This window comes from Thunnus albacares, chromosome 16 (assembly GCF_914725855.1).
Source record: "Thunnus albacares chromosome 16, fThuAlb1.1, whole genome shotgun sequence".
NCBI classification, from domain to species: domain Eukaryota; kingdom Metazoa; phylum Chordata; class Actinopteri; order Scombriformes; family Scombridae; genus Thunnus; species Thunnus albacares.
The window spans coordinates 4,438,521-4,456,549 of NC_058121.1; the positions used below are offsets into that span (position 1 = coordinate 4,438,521).

The window sequence follows — 18,029 nt, forward strand, 5'->3', positions numbered from 1 at the left end:
TACTGGATTACTACTGGATCCTCTGCAGCACTTAGTTTAATGTGCTTTTGATTTATTGTGATTGTGGCATAAGAGAAAGATGAGAGAAAAAAGTGGTTGTTTACTGCGAGAAGAGAGCATACATATCCATTCTGTGAGAAGATATTCCATTTTATAGAAAATAGGAAATAACACACATTACCATTTCTTCCATACTGAAAATCCTCAAGACAACCCTGTTCTCTAGTAATTACATTTATATATAAAATTCTTGTCCCAATTATGATAAACATAATAACTTCCTGGATTATGTTCACAGGCAATGTTTTATGGATGAATGTAGCGCTGCATTTATATATTGTACTGAAGTAAGAGGGAGGAGGTCAGGGTGGATGGCAGGCACTGATGCAGGACTCTGGTACTGGAGACCAAGGTTCACATCATCATCATAGATGCTTTGATATTTCTTCCCCTTACACTGTGATGGCACACTCAGTACTGTGCTGTAAATTATGTTATTTGGAGGGCATTAATGTGATTTTAAGCTGCTTTCATTGGAGATTGGAATTGTTGCTGGCAACAACTTTGTCACTTGTAACAAAATCTTGTAACCGTTAAGGTGTTGATGCTTACAGAATAATTTCCACCAAGATGGGGATTTTACGGATACTTTTGTTGATGTTTCTTTCACATATGGCCATATTTATGTGTCATAAAGCCATTTTCACCCTAGTAAAAAAATTAAAATCATAACAGAAACAACTGACAAAAGGTCCATGAATAATTAATGAAGTAGTGTTAGAAGCACAAACAGGTGTTAGGTAGCTTGTTCACACTTGGTTGCATGCATTACTCCCATTAACTACATGAATAAATCAGTGTATTTTAAGGTCGCTTTATTTCCATCACTAGCTGCTCTTTCCCATGATGCACTGGGTGAAAAGTCAGTCTCTTGTTAGTGTTGACTTTACATTTTAAATGAAGATTTGACTTGACAACAGCGGGTGCAAGAAGCTGCAGAATGCCTGACTAGTGACTTGCAAAACAATGGCTCCAACAGTATCTCTGCTGAATGTAGTAGTAATGAGAAGGCCAAGATTAACTCATCAGATCAGTATAATATTATACATACTTAAGTCTCAGCAGCTTTTAAATAAAGTCTATTACTAGGCACTTGGTGTCTTCTGTGTTATTTTGCTACAAAAAATCAATGATTATTAAAAATTGACGCTATTACTGCTAAACAGAAGGGTTTTTTGGCCTTGCTACAGCAAAACGCCAATTCTCCTAAAGAAAGAGACATGCTAAAGACCTTAACTTATAGCACTTATAGCACTATGCTCACACCTTACTTTTCTCTGATTGCCGGATGGATCATTACTGGCCCTGATGGGGAACCCATCCAATATCTGAACCCAGATTCATCAACATACACGTCAACACCTGTGGTGTAAAATAGTGCTTATCTGTGCCCACAAACTCCTCAGAGAGACTCACTAAAACACTCTCTGCTGCGTTAAAACAAGAGGGGAGTTGGAGTCATACAAATGGCAGTAAAGGCTGATTCTTCTGTATCACTGGAGTGGCTTTGCCAGAGGCTGTGAAGGTAGAAGTGCTCTTTAGAGATGGCTTCATTTGCAGTTTTATCCAACATAACAGTGGAAGGAGCCATAAGTCTTTCCTTTTTGACTGCCTTATGTCAGTGTATTAAGCTCTATTATTCTCTGCAGGTTCAGTGAGTGTGTGGCAGTAACCTGGTTGGGTGTAATAGAAAACAGAAAAGGTTACCTGGTGAGAAAATGGTAAAGCTTTGATTTGATAGCCTTAACCAGACCAATTTCTTCTTCTAACGCCAACCCCAAATTAAAATTCAACTCAACATTTTTTAGCCACTTGGGGACAGCACAAGTTATGAACACAAAATTGACATATTATAAAAATGTCATGGCCACCATGTTAAGAGCTGCACATTTACACACCCAGCAGAGACAGAGAAAAAAACATCAATTGGAGTCATGTTTCTGGCCACCTGACAGATGTAAGTCCAACATTCACTATTTTATCTCTGTTTTAGTCTCCACCAACTGCTGAGGGAAATATCTGTCTCTTTAGCTGCTGAATGCTCCACTGTGTTCACCAGTTTGCAGTTTGTTGCTGGGCAGGTATACAATATGTACAAAGCTGCAAGCTGTAAAAACAAAAAATGAGCTAAAAGACGCTAAAAAGTTAAGCACGTTAAAGCTGAGGGATTGAAGAGTTGTGTGATAGTTCTCTGTGAGTCCATACCAACGACTCCTTTCATAACAATAATAATTTGCAGTTCTGCACTGGAGTGTAGAGGTGTAATGCAAAGCTGCTAAATGTATATGATTAGTTTAGAAAAATATCTGTATTCTGATTTACACTGGCACCAGAAATAGTGAGAAATCATCCAGACTGTTTTATTTTCTGTTTTCAATTGTTTTTTATTGACATTTATACATTTATACCCCATTAAATATGGAATTTGTGGGAACAAATGGTGTTAGTGCAGACATTTTCTATTGGTCCCTGTGGGGGAATAAGAACAAGAATGATCCTAATGTCCATGAGCTGTTTTCATTCATGTTAGACTCATTAAAGTTATGGATGATGATTTATTTGTGTTTATAGATTGTAGGTTATAAATTGCATGTAAAAACATTTTTAATCAATGATGTTGTTTGGCTGTGATTGGATAGAATAGAGCTGCTGTCATGCCACTAAACTGTGTGTACGGGTCACTTTCACAATGTTTGCATAAAACTACAGTACACAACACAGTAGGAACATGAGATAAAACTATTCATGAACATAATGAACATCATTAGGCTGCCATTAAGGTGATCTGTGGAACACCAGTGAATGTTATTTAGTGTTGGGAGGATTCCAGAGTACAATAGAAAACACCTGCTGCAGGATGCCATGATGCCCATTTTTCTTCTTCTTGGCGTTTGGCAGATAGATCAATGGTGCTGTGAAGGTATTCATAATGAACTCGCTCCTCTTGTATTATACTCTAATCAATCCTCTCTTTTATGAACACACATCTGGAAGACAGAATGTTATTAGAGAGTAGCTCCAGGAGAGTGAGTTGAATATATTACTGGGCTGGTTTTCTTCAATAAGTGATGGTGCAGATTAACCAGGTTTTAATCATTTGTGATGTGTAGATTGTGATCTAGCCTACTTATAATGCATATCTGACATCGCATATTTCATAGTTGTCAAATGTGCCTGTTTAATGTACAATTCAACCAAAGAGGGCACAACAAACATCTCACACTGTTTGACTGACACAGTCCTGAGTCACTGATGTCAGTTTGACAGTGACAGCAGCTCTGGCCTGACAGAGATGCATGGTGGGAACGCTTGGAGTGCCTTCTGCAGGTAGGTCAAGTGCAGTTCAGCGCTGACAGCCTACATTACTTAAAGATGATGTGAAATTCAGTGGATGTATTGTTGCCAATGCTGGCTTGTTTCACCACTCAACTTGAATAAAAATGAACTATTTTTATTTGATTTGTTGTTTGAGATTTGGACAGCTCGTGAGGATTCAGACATTATAAGTCTTGGAGGGAGTTTGTGAAATTTTTGTCTTTTTTTTTTAATATTTGAATTCACAGTCATTAAATACACAAACAGAACTTATACTATAATTAGGATAAATTTATAGGGCTTTGTTTAAATTTTGACAAATCAGTCATCAGTGGACTTTTGAATTGTTTATACATAATCACATTAACTTCAGCAAAATGCCGAAACGATTCAAAGAAAGGCTTTTTTTGAGAATTGAGAAAACAACTGTTTGGTTGAATAAACTTAAAGTATTTCAGTGGTGGTGTGTGGTGTAAACACAGCTGAATGCAGGTGAAATCATCTCCCTGTCTTACCAGTGGCACTTAGACAGGGTGACACATTGCCCATATAGCACTGCAGGATGGCACAACCACACATGTCAAAGCACATAATGCTTAGCTGCCTCTGTCACACCCACCTCCCTTTCTCGCCCCCTCTCTGTGTCTGAGGATAAAAGGATCACCGGGGAGGCTAGTGAAGGAAGGTGAGGGACATGCAGTGAAAGCAAAAAAAAAAAAAAAAAGAAAGAAAGAAAAAAGAAAAAAGAGGAGGACAGAGGTTTTTGCGATAAGGTGGTAAATGAGAATCCAGCTCTCTGTGAAGTGTTCAGATGGCATTAGAGCGGAGAGATAGTTTGGGGACAAAGTGGCTGAGTCAGTGGACAGTACTCAGAGAACAGACAGGCTGACTCAGTGGCTCTTAAATACACAGTCACAAAGCCAGACACTGGACCTAATGTTGTTTTAGGACAACATCAAGAGTAACAACCTTTCTGAGGGAAGAATGACGATGAATCATAACTTGTATTTTTTCAAAGAATCACAAGATCTATGTGCTTTTTCAACATTATGAAGACGATTGAGGTTGTTGGTGAATTGGAAGATTTTATGAAACTGTACCTTCTGAAGGCTCTTGAAAATAAATTAGAAATGACTGTTTTCACATGAATGCTTATTTAAACCTGCACTAAACAATATCAGCAGACAGACAAAGTTAGTAACTCGCTGGTAAACATAGTGGAGCATTTATCAGCTAACGAGAGTGAGAGTGAATATCTGATTTAAAATTTACAGGTGGCCATACGACTCTTGTCAATAGATGATGCCATCTGAACTTTACAAGGCAATAATATGTCAATGTTTTGTATACAGCTTGTTTTGCTGCTCCCAAGTGGCCAAAAGAAAACAATTAATGCAGTTTTAAAGACATCAGATTTGACAGATTTGAGATATTTTGACAGTAACACAATCAGAGAAGAATTATAAAGACAGCAATGTTGTATGTTGTATTACATTAGCAAATTATGTGTCTTCTTGCATATTTGTAAGAGAAAGAATGTATTATTACTTAAAAGTCAGAGTCTCACTTCAAAGTATAATGTTAGTCCACTGCATCTTTAACCTTTACTAGCCAACTAGGCCTATTTGAATTTCTCCAAATGGCCTTGACCATGATGAGACCAAGGTCTGGTTGTGCCAGCTCACCTACCATGGTGAGTCTCCAGTGTGACCAAGAAGCTGCCAGTTACAAGAAGAATTCACTGATTTGATCTTCTGCAGCCAGAGAGGAGGACCTAAAGAAGCTCAGATACCTTGTTGAGTTTGGTTGAAAAGAAAACCTGCACAATCTCAAGCTACCCTAGAATAAGTGCAGCTCTCCTGTGTCCCATGTCAGTCCATTGTACACAATTTGATTCATTGACCTATTTGCACACTTTGGAAAACTATATGTTTGAACCGAATCACAGAGCCGGTTTCTGCTGGGCCTCCACATGGGACAAGTAGCAATATGCATGTGTGAGCTTCAGTCCCATGCAGAGCAGGATTAAAATTGGCTCCCTTGCTGTGAAAAGTTGAAGAAACAGAGTTTTACAGACAAATCTCAGGTTCCAGACGGCTGAGCACAGTGTGCCGGAGCCGCAGGACAAGAGCTCAATGTCATTTCGCAGCTTTAAGAGGAGAGCTGGATGCTGGTGAGGATTTGGGGAAGAGAAGAGAAACAGAGGGAGGCGAGAGGAGGAGGTACGGGAGGGAGACTAATCCAAATACATCACTGCCAGTGTCTTCACATACACACATGTACACACACATGATGAGGGGCCAAAAGGTCAGCAGTGTGTGTCTGGTTTGGTTATGATGAAATATATGGCAGTGATGTGGAGAGCACCCAGGTGCATACTGGGAAGACAGGCTGTCACCAAGCTGTCATCGTCTGTCTGCCACAGCTTGGACACACTCTTGCTCACCTGCACACACACACACACACACACACACACACACACACACACACACACACACACACACACACACACACACACACACACACAAACAGTAAACAGTAGCATTCATTCATAAAAAAAACAACTACACTGAGATGTTAACAACAAAACAACAAACAAAAAATGTTTGAGGAAATCTTTTTTAGATAAAAGTGGATATAATGTGTTAGACTGGACAAATCTAAGAAAGAGGACTTTAAGACAGCTATAGCTGATTTTGACGCTCAAATTTATGACATAATATCTTGTAAGTGTATTCTATAGGCCTGGGCATCTTGAGCCTTCATTATAAGATGAAATCATATAATTAATGTTTTAAGTCATGCACAAAGAGCTCAGACCAAGTGGACATGAGCTACATCGTTCTTCATTTCAGGAAACAGGGCTTTTTCTTTACTGTGTCTAAGAAAAGTTGTACTTATATTTGTTACGCATAATTTCCCTTGATTTTGCTGACAGTGATCATCTTTAAAGACATGGAGCTCTGTTTCCCTGACAGTGCATACTGCATATTGTGAATTTGGGTTGTGATAATTACAATGAAGAGATGCAGTGTAACCGGGTATCATGGATTATCATGATTAGCACATGTGTGCCCACCTGCTTATACCTGGCCAAGACTGTATGGCACCAGGTGTGGTCCTGTTCTCTGTTATTTTTATGACTGACTGATTGACATAAATAGATCCTGTCTGAAAAGCTACAGTAAGAACTTTCTATGTAGATGATACATTAATATACCTGTATATCCTCCTACCCCCACCTCAATGCTTCATGTTCCCGTGGTGATTCTGCACCTCCTGAACAAACATGATATATGAGAAAGTATGATGAGTGGAAATGTACATAAACACCAAGTCTTTGATTTTAAAATACTTTATTTCATAAACAATATCTAAATTCAACTTGGTTGGTCACATACACAGTAAGGATAGAAAATGCTTGAATTAGAATAAGAGAAAACAACAAGAATCGGGCATTCCTATCTGCTCCTTGAGTTACGAAGATGATGGTGAAGATCTGAAGAGTGGCCTGATGGTTAGAAAACTGCGCTACACATGGAGGAGGCAGGTCTAAGCCCATATATTGGAAAGCACCTGCCCTGCTGAAGTGCCTGTAAGCAAGACTCTTGAGTTTCCTTCCAGCTGCAGAGATGCTGCTCTGCAGCCTGACGTCTAACCTTTCTGTGGAAAGAAGCAACTTTCTTTCTGGTAATCATTTCAAATATTCTTTGCAAGCACGTTTGGTGCAAATTGTATGAATGAAGGTGAAGCTTGCATCATCTGCTACCATCTGCTTTGATTTCAGAGAGAAAAACAGACTAATGCTAGGCACCTTTCTCGTCTTCTGCTTTGTTCAATACTCTTGTAGTCTCTCTCTTGGTGGTGTGGTCTAACTGGAAGATAATGTTTAGTTTCAGATAAATCATGTAGGCAAGCCATCGATATCTCACAAATAGGCTAGACATAAATAAATCCATTTTCATACTGAAAAGACAACATTTTGGTCCATTGTGTAAATAGAGCTAGAAAAGATTCACATTGTTCCCCCATGTTCAAACAGGGCTGGCTAGTTCTTTAAATGTTGGAAGACCTTCACCTGTGTGGCTAGACTATCATAAATTATCTCTAATATATAGCCAAATATTGCGAATATTGTGCAAGATCAAAGACACTATTTGTGCAAAGAATGTGTGCTCCTCTACTATAAAAGCTCTGACAGGTTTCAGTTTTTATGCCTTTAGTTTTGAGTTTTAGAAAAGTTTCCCACAATAGAACGACACGAGGACAACACTAAGAAGGCATTTGCTGTATAGAATACCTCCATAATTCAATTAGAAATGCCTTTTGTTAAAGAATACACCAAAATGCACACGTCACAAAAGCCATTCACATAATGTTAATGTAAAGAAAAGCCCACAGGCCATGGACTGTACTGTATGTGCTGTTCAGGAGAAAATAGAGAGAGCTTGCTGCTTCCCCCCAAGCATTTGTCTTGTTTCTGTACAGTGTGATCCGTCCGTCTGTTCGTCCATCTATCCCTCGTTTCTGACTCACCGGTGAAGCTACGGTCGGTGAGGCGCCGAGGAGGAATGACTGCGGGCCGGTGAGCTGTGCTGGGCTGGACAGTGCTTCACCATGCTGTGCCTGAGACAAACTGTGCAAACGCTACTGTGCTCTTCGTCCTCTGGGCTACCGGCACTGCTACTGTACAGTAAGTACGGTACCATTCCAGAGGAGCCTGTGGATGTGGATGTGTATGTGTGTTGGTCTATGTGTGTGTGTGTGTGTGTGTGTATGTGTATGTGTATGTGTATGTGTGTGTGTGTGGTACAAACGTTGGCCAGGCAGTGATTAACTCAGGTCTCGCTATGACCAGTCAAACTGTAAACAGTGGATTTAGTCTTCAGTTTTTATATACAGTCGAGCATTCGTTCCTTTTTGGGGGACGAGGCAGAAAAGAAGCTGTGACCCCCCCCCCCCCCAACATGTTCATTGTTTGGCTTCACAGCAAATAAAATGTTTTTCTTTCTCTACTATGAAATGTCTTGTCTTTTTGTGCAAGCGCTTAATTCTAGACAAAGAAAGCGGCAGTCTGTGTATCCAGAGGCTGTTTTGTTTCTCTCCAGTTGCTGATAAATCAGTTGTTATGAGGTAACCAAGGAGTAGATCATACTGCAACACAAGAAGAAGAAGAAACAGGAAATTGAAAGTGAGTCAACACCTCTCTGATTGGACAGGCAGGCAGAAAGGTGGCAAAGTCAAAATTACAAAACAATTCAAATCATCTAATGGCCTGTTTGAAGAATTCACATAAAGCATTTGAGCACTGTGTGTGTGTGTGTGTGTGTGTGGGTATTAATGACTTCAAATGATTAATTGAGCCAAAGTTTTCCTGCTGATTCATCTCAACACTGCTGTCTCAACTGCTCACAGATTTTAATAAGAAGTCTGTTTCTTTGTGTACTTGAAAGTTGGAAACTCAAAGGTGGACTTATTTATCTTGGTTGCTGACAGTAAACTTTTATGTGTGATGTCACTGAAGTTTCTTTGTAATAGTCTGCATTATTCAGAGTAATGCTGTGTTCACACATATTGTATTGTGAAAGCTGAATTGTGCTTCTCCATCAAGATGATGCATTGGAGTTTAGTTGTATTGGTAGCGTTACAGCAGCAATTATAATACATTGGTTAAAGTGAGTGAGTGTAACTTTTGAGAGAAGAAATAACACATTCTTCCTCTTAAAAACTGAAAGTTGAATTCATTGGTAAAGAAACACTCCCTGTTGTAGCAGCGGAACTCAGGCCTTTTTGCTGCTACGACCTTAATTGGTCTGGTATGACCAGTAGCTCATGGCTAATGTTATCAAACTTTGGATATGCAGTGTAACCAGCCCGGTCGCCAGAATAAAATGTTGGCATTGTACATTTCTGCAAACCACAGAAACCTTGAATATCTATGTTTCAACACGTGTAATACGTAGCATATTAACATTTCAACAATACATATCATCTCAACATTTCTAAAGTGACGTAGTTCACAGAAGATTTATATGAGCTGACTTTCTTATTAGGAGGAGGGGATTGTTAGGAAGTTTGTTGGCAGAAAGTTGGAGAGCATGGTTCGAGACCACCTCGAAACCAATGCTTGCTTCCCGTTTCAACTGACAAAAGTGGGTGTTTTTATCGAGGTGTCAGGACATTTGCAGCTGTTTTTATTTTATTTTTTATTTTATTTTAACCCAAACCAAGATCTTTCCCTAACCTTAACCAAGTGGTCTTTGTGCCTAAACCTAACCAGACCTTAACCACAGCGTTGTCACATCATAAAACATCATTATTCAACGGATAATGGCCAACATTGAAACATAGACATTCAATGTATCTGTGGTTTGCAGAAACATTCAATGCCAATGTTTTATTCTGGCGATTGGGTTGGTGTAACTTACACAATGAGTCACTTTTCTGAATTGACTCATCTCTTTTTTTGTTACTGTTTTGTTCTACAGAAAGAATTTTCTGCGTCCCCATATCCGTAACCTAAATTTCTAACCATTTCTGCGAGGGACTGCACATTTCCCAAATGACCGAGTGCTTTTTCTGCACATACCTATGCAGACACCCGTTGTAGTGCAGACAGGACCATTTGCCTGGCTGCTGTCTGTGTCTGTTTTTGAGTATATTCACTGACTAGCTACATAGATTACTTTGTAACAGGAACGTCATAACTCTGCTGTTTACCTCGTGACTGTACAGAAAGGGGGAAAATATTCTGATGCTGTGATAGCTTTCCAGATTTACAAAATATTGTCTAAGATGATTATAAAACCAGTGTGCAGCATCTGATTAGCCTCCAGACTGGCCTTCAGAGGGCCAGTTTTCAACATGAGATCATTTCCTCCCGCGCACTGTGACATGTTTCACTAAACAAACCCTTTGCGATCCACACTGTAAATTCAATTTTTTCTGAAATTTGCATGACACTGTCATGATTTGTGATCTGTGTGGAAGCTGGCCCCAGGATCCTATGTTGGTTCATGAAGCAACAAACCTTCACTAAGACAGCCCTTTGATGTTTTTATTTAAACAAAGTGCTGTTTCCAGTCTGAAAGCCCAGTTACACTATATTTTAGCATTTACCATTATCCTGTAATTGTCACGTGTGACCAGCAACAACTTAATAACTGTTAAGCAAAAGTTGTCTTTCTATGACTCCTATGCTGCAAAATCCTACATGTATACTGGAGGCATCAGGGACCACCATAACACCTTGATGGAGAAGCAAAATGTGGCCTTAGCTTCCACTGTCTATTTTAAAGAACAGACAATGGGAAGTTGCTTCATGGTGCTTTTGCTTTTTGTCAGACTGAAGAGGCTCCAAAGTTTAAAGTAATGAGTGATGTAAACTCCTTTTTTATTAGCCAATCAAAGGAGATTCTCAGGTTTATGTTTCTCACAGAAAAATCACTGTAGTGTGTGCAGCAAGTGGTGAGATCAGATACATCCTAGAACACATAAACTAAAATGAGCCACTTTTTTATTCACATAAAGACTTCACAGAGCTCTGTTTTGTGAAATAAAAGAGCATATATGAACACTGCTGCAAGACTGAAAGCAAATTTTTAGTTCAAAGCCAGTTTAGATTCTGTGGAAGTTTTCCTCTTACCACATCTAATCTGTACTGACGCCAGTGTGGACATGAAAAAGGTGCCAATTGAGGCTCCAGTTGAAAATATTTCAACTTAAGGAGCATATTTCTACTTCATTAATGTATAGATGGCAGGAGCGAAACACACACATACACACACAGTTGGAATCTGTTGTTAGGTAGCTACAGCTGACATCTGTACATCCTCTGGCTGTATGTGGCTGCAGAAACACACTGCAATAAAGTGAAAGGAAACTGAATTCTGAATACCTGTAGAAACTCTCCCGTATCCAGACAAACACATGTTGGACTAACATCACTGACATGTAAATCATTGATCACTTGTGAGAAATTGCAATGCCTAGCATCTTTAATGATCCCTATAATGGAATTTAAGGCGTATTATCTGCAAAACAACAGGATCTGATTTAATAGTTTCAAATACAGAGTTTACATGGAAGAATTAGCTGTAGCTTAGCAACATTAGTTAATAATAAATACATAAACTTTATAAATAAACATTCTAACAAACCATCTTCGCCACAAATCTTTTAAAATAATCAACAAATGAAATGCTTAGTGTAATACCTCCTCACTGTCTTTCTACATTAAATATCACTATTTTACATTTTTAGGTTTTTACCATGACCTAAAAATGTAAAAACAAAAATCCTTCCTGGCATGTTTGTGCTCTTTTTCAGTTTTTGTAAACGACTGCAGCTGTGTGGAAAAAAACTGCCACTGAATGCAAAATAAAAAAGCAGAAGCTGATGAGCATCATGTAATGCAATGAGAATGTACAAAACAAGCTGCAAAACATGTCACTGCAAAGTGATTTGACTGGTGCAGTCGGAGAAAGACTTTTTTCTTCCAGTATAAACCACTGACAGATCTGTATACTTTATGATTATTTGACCACAGCCAAAGTGATCTGTGATGTTTACCTGAAAAAAAGAGAGTAACAAAGGATTGCATGTAAGAACAACAGCATTAATAGCAGATTGGGGATTTGACACTTGTCTTGCCGAGCTGGGGTTTTGACAAGAACAGATCAGCACCTCACTGACGGCAACTAATGATTCCAAACATTTGCATTCATCCCCGAAGCCTCTCCGAGCTCCTAACACCTCCGTTAATCTCTGCTGGTGAGAGGACTGTAAGTTCACTCTGTTGACTCATGAATATCCATGGAAGGAGAGCGAGATGGGTCGAAAAAATGTGTTGCGGAGAGACACGCAGGAGAAGACAGACAGATCAAGAGTGAAGGGACTTGACCTCCTCCCATTGAAACCTCGGAGAAATGGCTTCATCATTAGTAGATTTACTTGTAGCTCTTTAAATTACAGCTCCTTCACTTTCACAGCCTAATTAGACATTAACAAAACATAATGTATGCTAAAATATGACTTGTTATATGAGATACTGTGAGGAGGAATACTGACACTCAGTGCTACATGATTATGAAAAAAGTGATAATACTGTTCAATTTATTTAAATATACAAGGTTATTTAACACATTGTCTTAATTTAAAGGGAAAAAAGTTTTGTACATGATCATATTTTCAATTTTATAGAATTAGTAGCAGATATGAAGTGAAATTTCAACTCTAATTGTCTTTTTGTGATATTTACATACAGTATTCAAATAATGATGTTTACTTTGCTGTGAACTATCCTTATTGATTTTATATTGGAAAAAAAAAGTATGTCTAGATAACTAATGATTTTCTATTTTTTACCTGACCTTTCTACTGTCATCTTATAAAAACAATATAAAAACTGAAAAGACAATATCTATAACAATACATGCAAGCTTAAAGGTTACCTTTTATGAAAACGCAAATGTTAAGATAAGAAAGAAAAGAAAATACAGATTTACATATACATACATATAAAAACAAAAATGAGAAAACTAATAATTAAAAAAACCTTTTCAATATACCAAATACACATTAATTATGTAATTTATTATGTAACTTATGTAAGTTCAGGCACATACTGTTTGTTTGTTTTACATAATGAAACCAGTTCTTTCATGTAATACTTAATTCCCTCTTAATTTAAGGGTAATTTGCTCCATGGTATTTCTATATTATTTCTTTCCAGTCCTGGATTCATGATCTGTAACCATAACATTGTGATATGTTTCAGAGCAGAACACCTTAAAATGTTAATATAAGCAATATGTTCATGTTTCATGGGAAGATGAACACTTAGAAAACCTCAATTCTTAATCTAGTTAGTCTGCTTGGATTACACACTGTTCTAAAGTGTCACCAGCCTTTAGACCTGGAACTGTATTATTAATGTGTCCAATTCAGACCCATGAACAGCAGAGCACATTGGAGGGGAATTAGTACTGAACACATGCTCCTCACATGACACCTTATTACACCACAACCTGTGTTAACGAGGTAACATCCAATTACTGCACCTCTAATTGTGTGCAGACTTGCATGTAATGTGTGAGTTGAAACACCCACAGGAAGACAGATCAAATTGCCTTTACGTGTTATATATTTCTTCACTGAGCACAACATTTGCTGCACACTATGAATGTTGGATATCTTTGTTTTTCATTATTTGTTTTTTTTAACAAAGCTATGTGCTATTCATATTAACTTTATGTGTCCTTTTCATACTGCTGTTTTGAAGCCTTTACCTATGTCTGCTGTACTGTAATGTGATTACACTGTAAATTGTCATGTTTTAACTGCTTGCAAAGACATGTTTTTCTTTTGTATTCATTTCTTGCATTGTACATTTCCTACCATGCATGTTTCTTGCCTTATTCCTGTTAGATTGTATCCACTATTTAGCTGCTTCATGGTTCGCCTACTCTAACTTTACATGTTCTTTATTTTATTGCTGTTAATTTCAAGGGTAATTCTATCCTGACCCCAAAACAACACAACAACAAAAAAACGTCCATCATGTCATAGGACTACAATGCTCTCAGTTCTCTCATCTGGCCAAGGGACTACAGTTGAAAACTAGCTTTTTGGCTAACATTGGTACATTTACAGTGATCACTGTGCATTGTCAAATTATCGCAAACAAATTTGCATTAAGAAATACACTTGGTATTACGTTTGTTTCTCAACATAATGAAACAATGTTTCTATTGAATGTTTCAATATATTTCATGTTTTCCCTCCAAACAAATGGAGTGCAACTTGTAGCACTTTGACAACATCTACATTATGCCAGCTAAATTCTAAAAACAACATGCTCTCACAGCAAGAGTTTCAGCTTGTTTCTGCAAATACGTCCGTCCACATTGAAATGCCACACGGGGTAATTCTCCTCCTACAGGACAGACAAGCAAGTCAGCAACAGAAAACCAGAGAAGAAGAAATGGTACATAATCTCCATTTCCATGCAGATTTCAACAATTTCAGCAAGAGAAAGGTGGTAGATAGCTATGTTGAAACAACTGATCAAAGTAGACAATAAGGAGAACAGCAATCGCTTGAAGCCATCCGCCATTGTTGTTATTGTCTTTGTGGTTCTTCTTCTTCGTCTTCCAATGAAATGAAGGACTACTGCCACCATCTGTTTCTACAAAACTCCATTTTTTGGAGAGAAAAACACCATTTTAGTCTGGACAGAGGGCCAAAACGGAGAGAAAAAGATGCGTTTAGGAATTTGGTTGGCTTAGTGTGGACATAGTCTTACTTAGGGTTAGTGGGAGATTGTGGCCTTCAAATGTTGAAAAAGTCAATACCGCAGTCTTTCCCTAACCATAACCAAGTGTTTTAGTTGCTTAAACCTAACAACAGGTAGCATACAGAACCCAAACTCTGGTCTCCAATGTCTAGAAACTCTATTGCAACAAATGTTGCCAGTTAGTGTGATCCAGACAACAATTTCATCTCCCCTACAACATATTTGGCAAAGCAAATGTATTTTGTAGTTTGTGAGTTTGGTTTGGTTACATAACGATCATGTGTTTAAATGTTGGCAATTTATTCAGTAAAAGTGTTAAATAAATGTTGCAAACAGAGCATGAAAGCTTGCCTGCATAATAGTCCAAGAACTAATGGCTCTAATAATGCTGACAGTATTAGCTATTAGGATCCTTGCACTGAAATGTACACAGTCAGAAATGCTCAAATCTTGCACACAGCTTTGAATGTAATGCATGGAAAAACACTTCATTGTGATTCAAGAGGAAACAATGTTAAATACACGAACAGATGCTCCATCACACCCAATATGCGCCACATTTGACTCCACTGAAAGGTGCAGTTTTTTTTGACCACAGATAGAATTCCATACTGGTTGTAAACAACACAGTACCCACAACAGATGGCTCACACCTAACACGTGATGTGAAATATACGGTTCATGATGTTCAAGTTTATGTTTTTAAAAACCCTCTGCATTCATGAAACAGAATTCATGTCGTGTGAGGTCATTCCCCGTCTGCTGCAAACATTTTACATCAAGTGACAGATGTCGCTTATTTCATGTCCCATTAGCTTTAAACATCTGTCTAGTTAATGAGCCGAGGCTGACCTTGTGTGTGTGTGTGTGTGTGTGTGTATATGTGTGTGTGTGTGTGTGTGTAAATGAACAGGAAAACCAGATTTTCATGCCCAGGAGGAGAGGAAAGAACAAGAAGTACGGTAAAAAGATTGAAACTGTAAATGTACAGCCAGATAGTTCAGATGTAGCAGCATCCAACAACATGCTAAGGACAAGTATGTGAAACCACAGGGGTGAAACCAGGCTGAGGAAAGAAACCTGTATCCATCTTGCAAGGGAAAAAGTATTCATTACTGGAGTGTATCACATTCTACACAGCATCCCTGTGACAAAGCAACAGGCTCAGGAGGAGAGAGGGAAGAAAGAAGGCGAGAGGTTGCAGGGTTAAGGTCAAAGGTCACATTCTGAGGGGATCTCCCTTACTCAGGCAGGACTTCATTATCATCCAGGAGAAAGAAGAGACAGCAAAGAGCGCACCTGAGGCCAGGTTAGAAGGATTTTTTTATAATTTTACACTGGTAAAATTATAACAAGAGGATTAATGGTAACATTTTTGCACTCATTTACCCTGTTGTTTAATTCTTGATTCATATATATTTACTTATTGAAATGTTAAATTGAATTTTTAAAATAAAAAAATATCACAGCAGAAATATGCCCCCCCCTCCAAAGTCTGCTTAAAGCCCTCTGAGCTTGTGTTTCTGTTCTCCTGCTGCGCCCAGATGGACAAAATCAAGAGTTATAGAGTAATTCCAGTGGATCATCTGCACCAGATAAGCTCCACTGAGCAACCAAAAAGGATTTTAAATCACCCGTCACCCAGGTGTGGAGGTGAGCGCTCAGGTGGAGCTGTGTGTTCATCTGTGTGTCTGTGAGGGCATGCACAATTTCATTACTTGCATTCATGGGATTTTGGGCCTGTGCATGTGTGTGTGTGTGTGCATCTTTCTCTGCGTGCGGGTAAGATTTATCGGCGGGGTGTGAAGGATCTTTAGGTCACAGATGCGGGAGAGCGGTGCTGGAGTGTGTTTGGTTTTGGGGAGTGGTGGAAAAGAAGGGTCGGTGTCACAAGGCAAGAAAACAGAGACAAGCCTCATGGAGCAGGTTTCAGGCCACTTCACTTCCAATTCAACCAGTTCTATTTATTCATCAAAACAAACCATTTATGCTACTTTTTATACTAGTTTTTATTTTTATTGACCATTACTATGCTAAGACATTAAACCTAACAGATTGGTTATTCGTTTTAAGTCACAGTATGTTAATGTTATTACAAAAAATCTCTTCTACAAGCTACTGTAGATTTTGGGTTTTTTTGTAATAGCCATCACTCCTCTGGGTTGTAACATTTTAATTACCAGCTTCACTGATGTGTGTGACACCAGTTCAGTGATGCAGCATCACGAGCAGTTAGAAGATCATAGTTGCAGACAAAATCCCAAATGTCCCTCATGTTGCTGCCCAACGTGAGTTGTTCAGTGGTGAGTGAAATTTGATTTTATAAAACTTCTTCAGCTATATTGGTACTTTGCTTACTGTAGCTGGTTGACCATTACCTTTATGGAAGTGACACATCAAGTAATCTGGAATAATCTGTTGGCTACTTAATTAAAGACACAGTGGAATGAAAAATACATTTTCCAAGTTCTAATCCTGTTCTAATATATGTGTCATAAAATTCATTTTTGAGTATTTTTTTTAAAAACCTCTCCTTTCTCTCTCTGTAAAATGTAAAAAGAGTAATGATGACTCATCTTGAACTTGGGGGCGGTTACATTAATGTATGCAATCAAATGTGTTGGTTTTCAGCTGGGAAATCTTTCTTTACATTGCTAAAGACTTGTGGTTGTGCTCTAATTCATTCGTTAACCCTTATGCTCCTTGTCCTGATCTGTGGGTGGAGTTGAACAGTCCTACAGCTTCATATGTCTTCACAGCTCCGTACTGGACTGTATTCATTAAGCCACGCCCCCCTTTTAGTGATCCAATAGGATTTGATTTAAATCCCTCTTGTCACTTAACCCTATTCAATTTTACTCAGAAATACATCACATTACCAACACTAAAGACGCTCTAACTTCCACCTCACTGTGACTTCAATCAGAACGCAATCAAAGCTGAATGTCTCAATAATAAAAAACAGATGATGACCATTTGCCAGGCTTATACTGTATTACAGTTTGTAGTCGATACAAAAATTACACCATGGTTAATATCTAGAAGATGAACTTGCAGAAATTGAAAGTGAATGGACCATCACCCTGCACTGTAGAGTAGTACCTCACTGCTGCTGCTGCTGCTGCTGCTGCCAGTGGTCTCTAAAACAGCAGATCAGTCCAGTATGAGCTACAGCAGGACAGGATGGAGTGAGATGGAGAAGCAAGATGATTTCAGTTCAAGATGAATGCCTGGTTTATAGTCAGACACCCAGTGTCTGTGACAGTCTGAAAATACATTAGTCAGGGCATAGTTCCTCCTTGGCTCACTCAAAAGACAAAATATAGTAAAACACTATAATAACAACATTTGTTATAGC

The 18,029-nt window shown here is 38.5% G+C and overlaps 1 protein-coding gene across 2 annotated transcripts in view; it reads right to left on the bottom strand.

Annotated features, from left to right (window-relative positions):
- Positions 1–6,765: 6,765 nt before the first annotated feature.
- The window catches only part of cnih3 (cornichon family AMPA receptor auxiliary protein 3), a 91,013-nt gene continuing 79,749 nt past the window's right edge, over positions 6,766–18,029 (bottom strand). Inside the window, exons 7-8 of one of the 2 annotated variants that reach the window (XR_006398304.1) lie at positions 17,774–17,839; positions 6,766–8,529 (exon numbers count right to left, since the gene is read on the bottom strand). Coding sequence is in view for 1 of the 2 variants with exons in the window: in XM_044330039.1 (XP_044185974.1) it covers positions 8,502–8,529 (28 nt within the window). In the remaining variant the exon portion in view is untranslated. The remainder of the gene's footprint in view (positions 8,530–17,773; positions 17,840–18,029) is intronic. The other variant, XM_044330039.1, reaches the window with a different exon arrangement.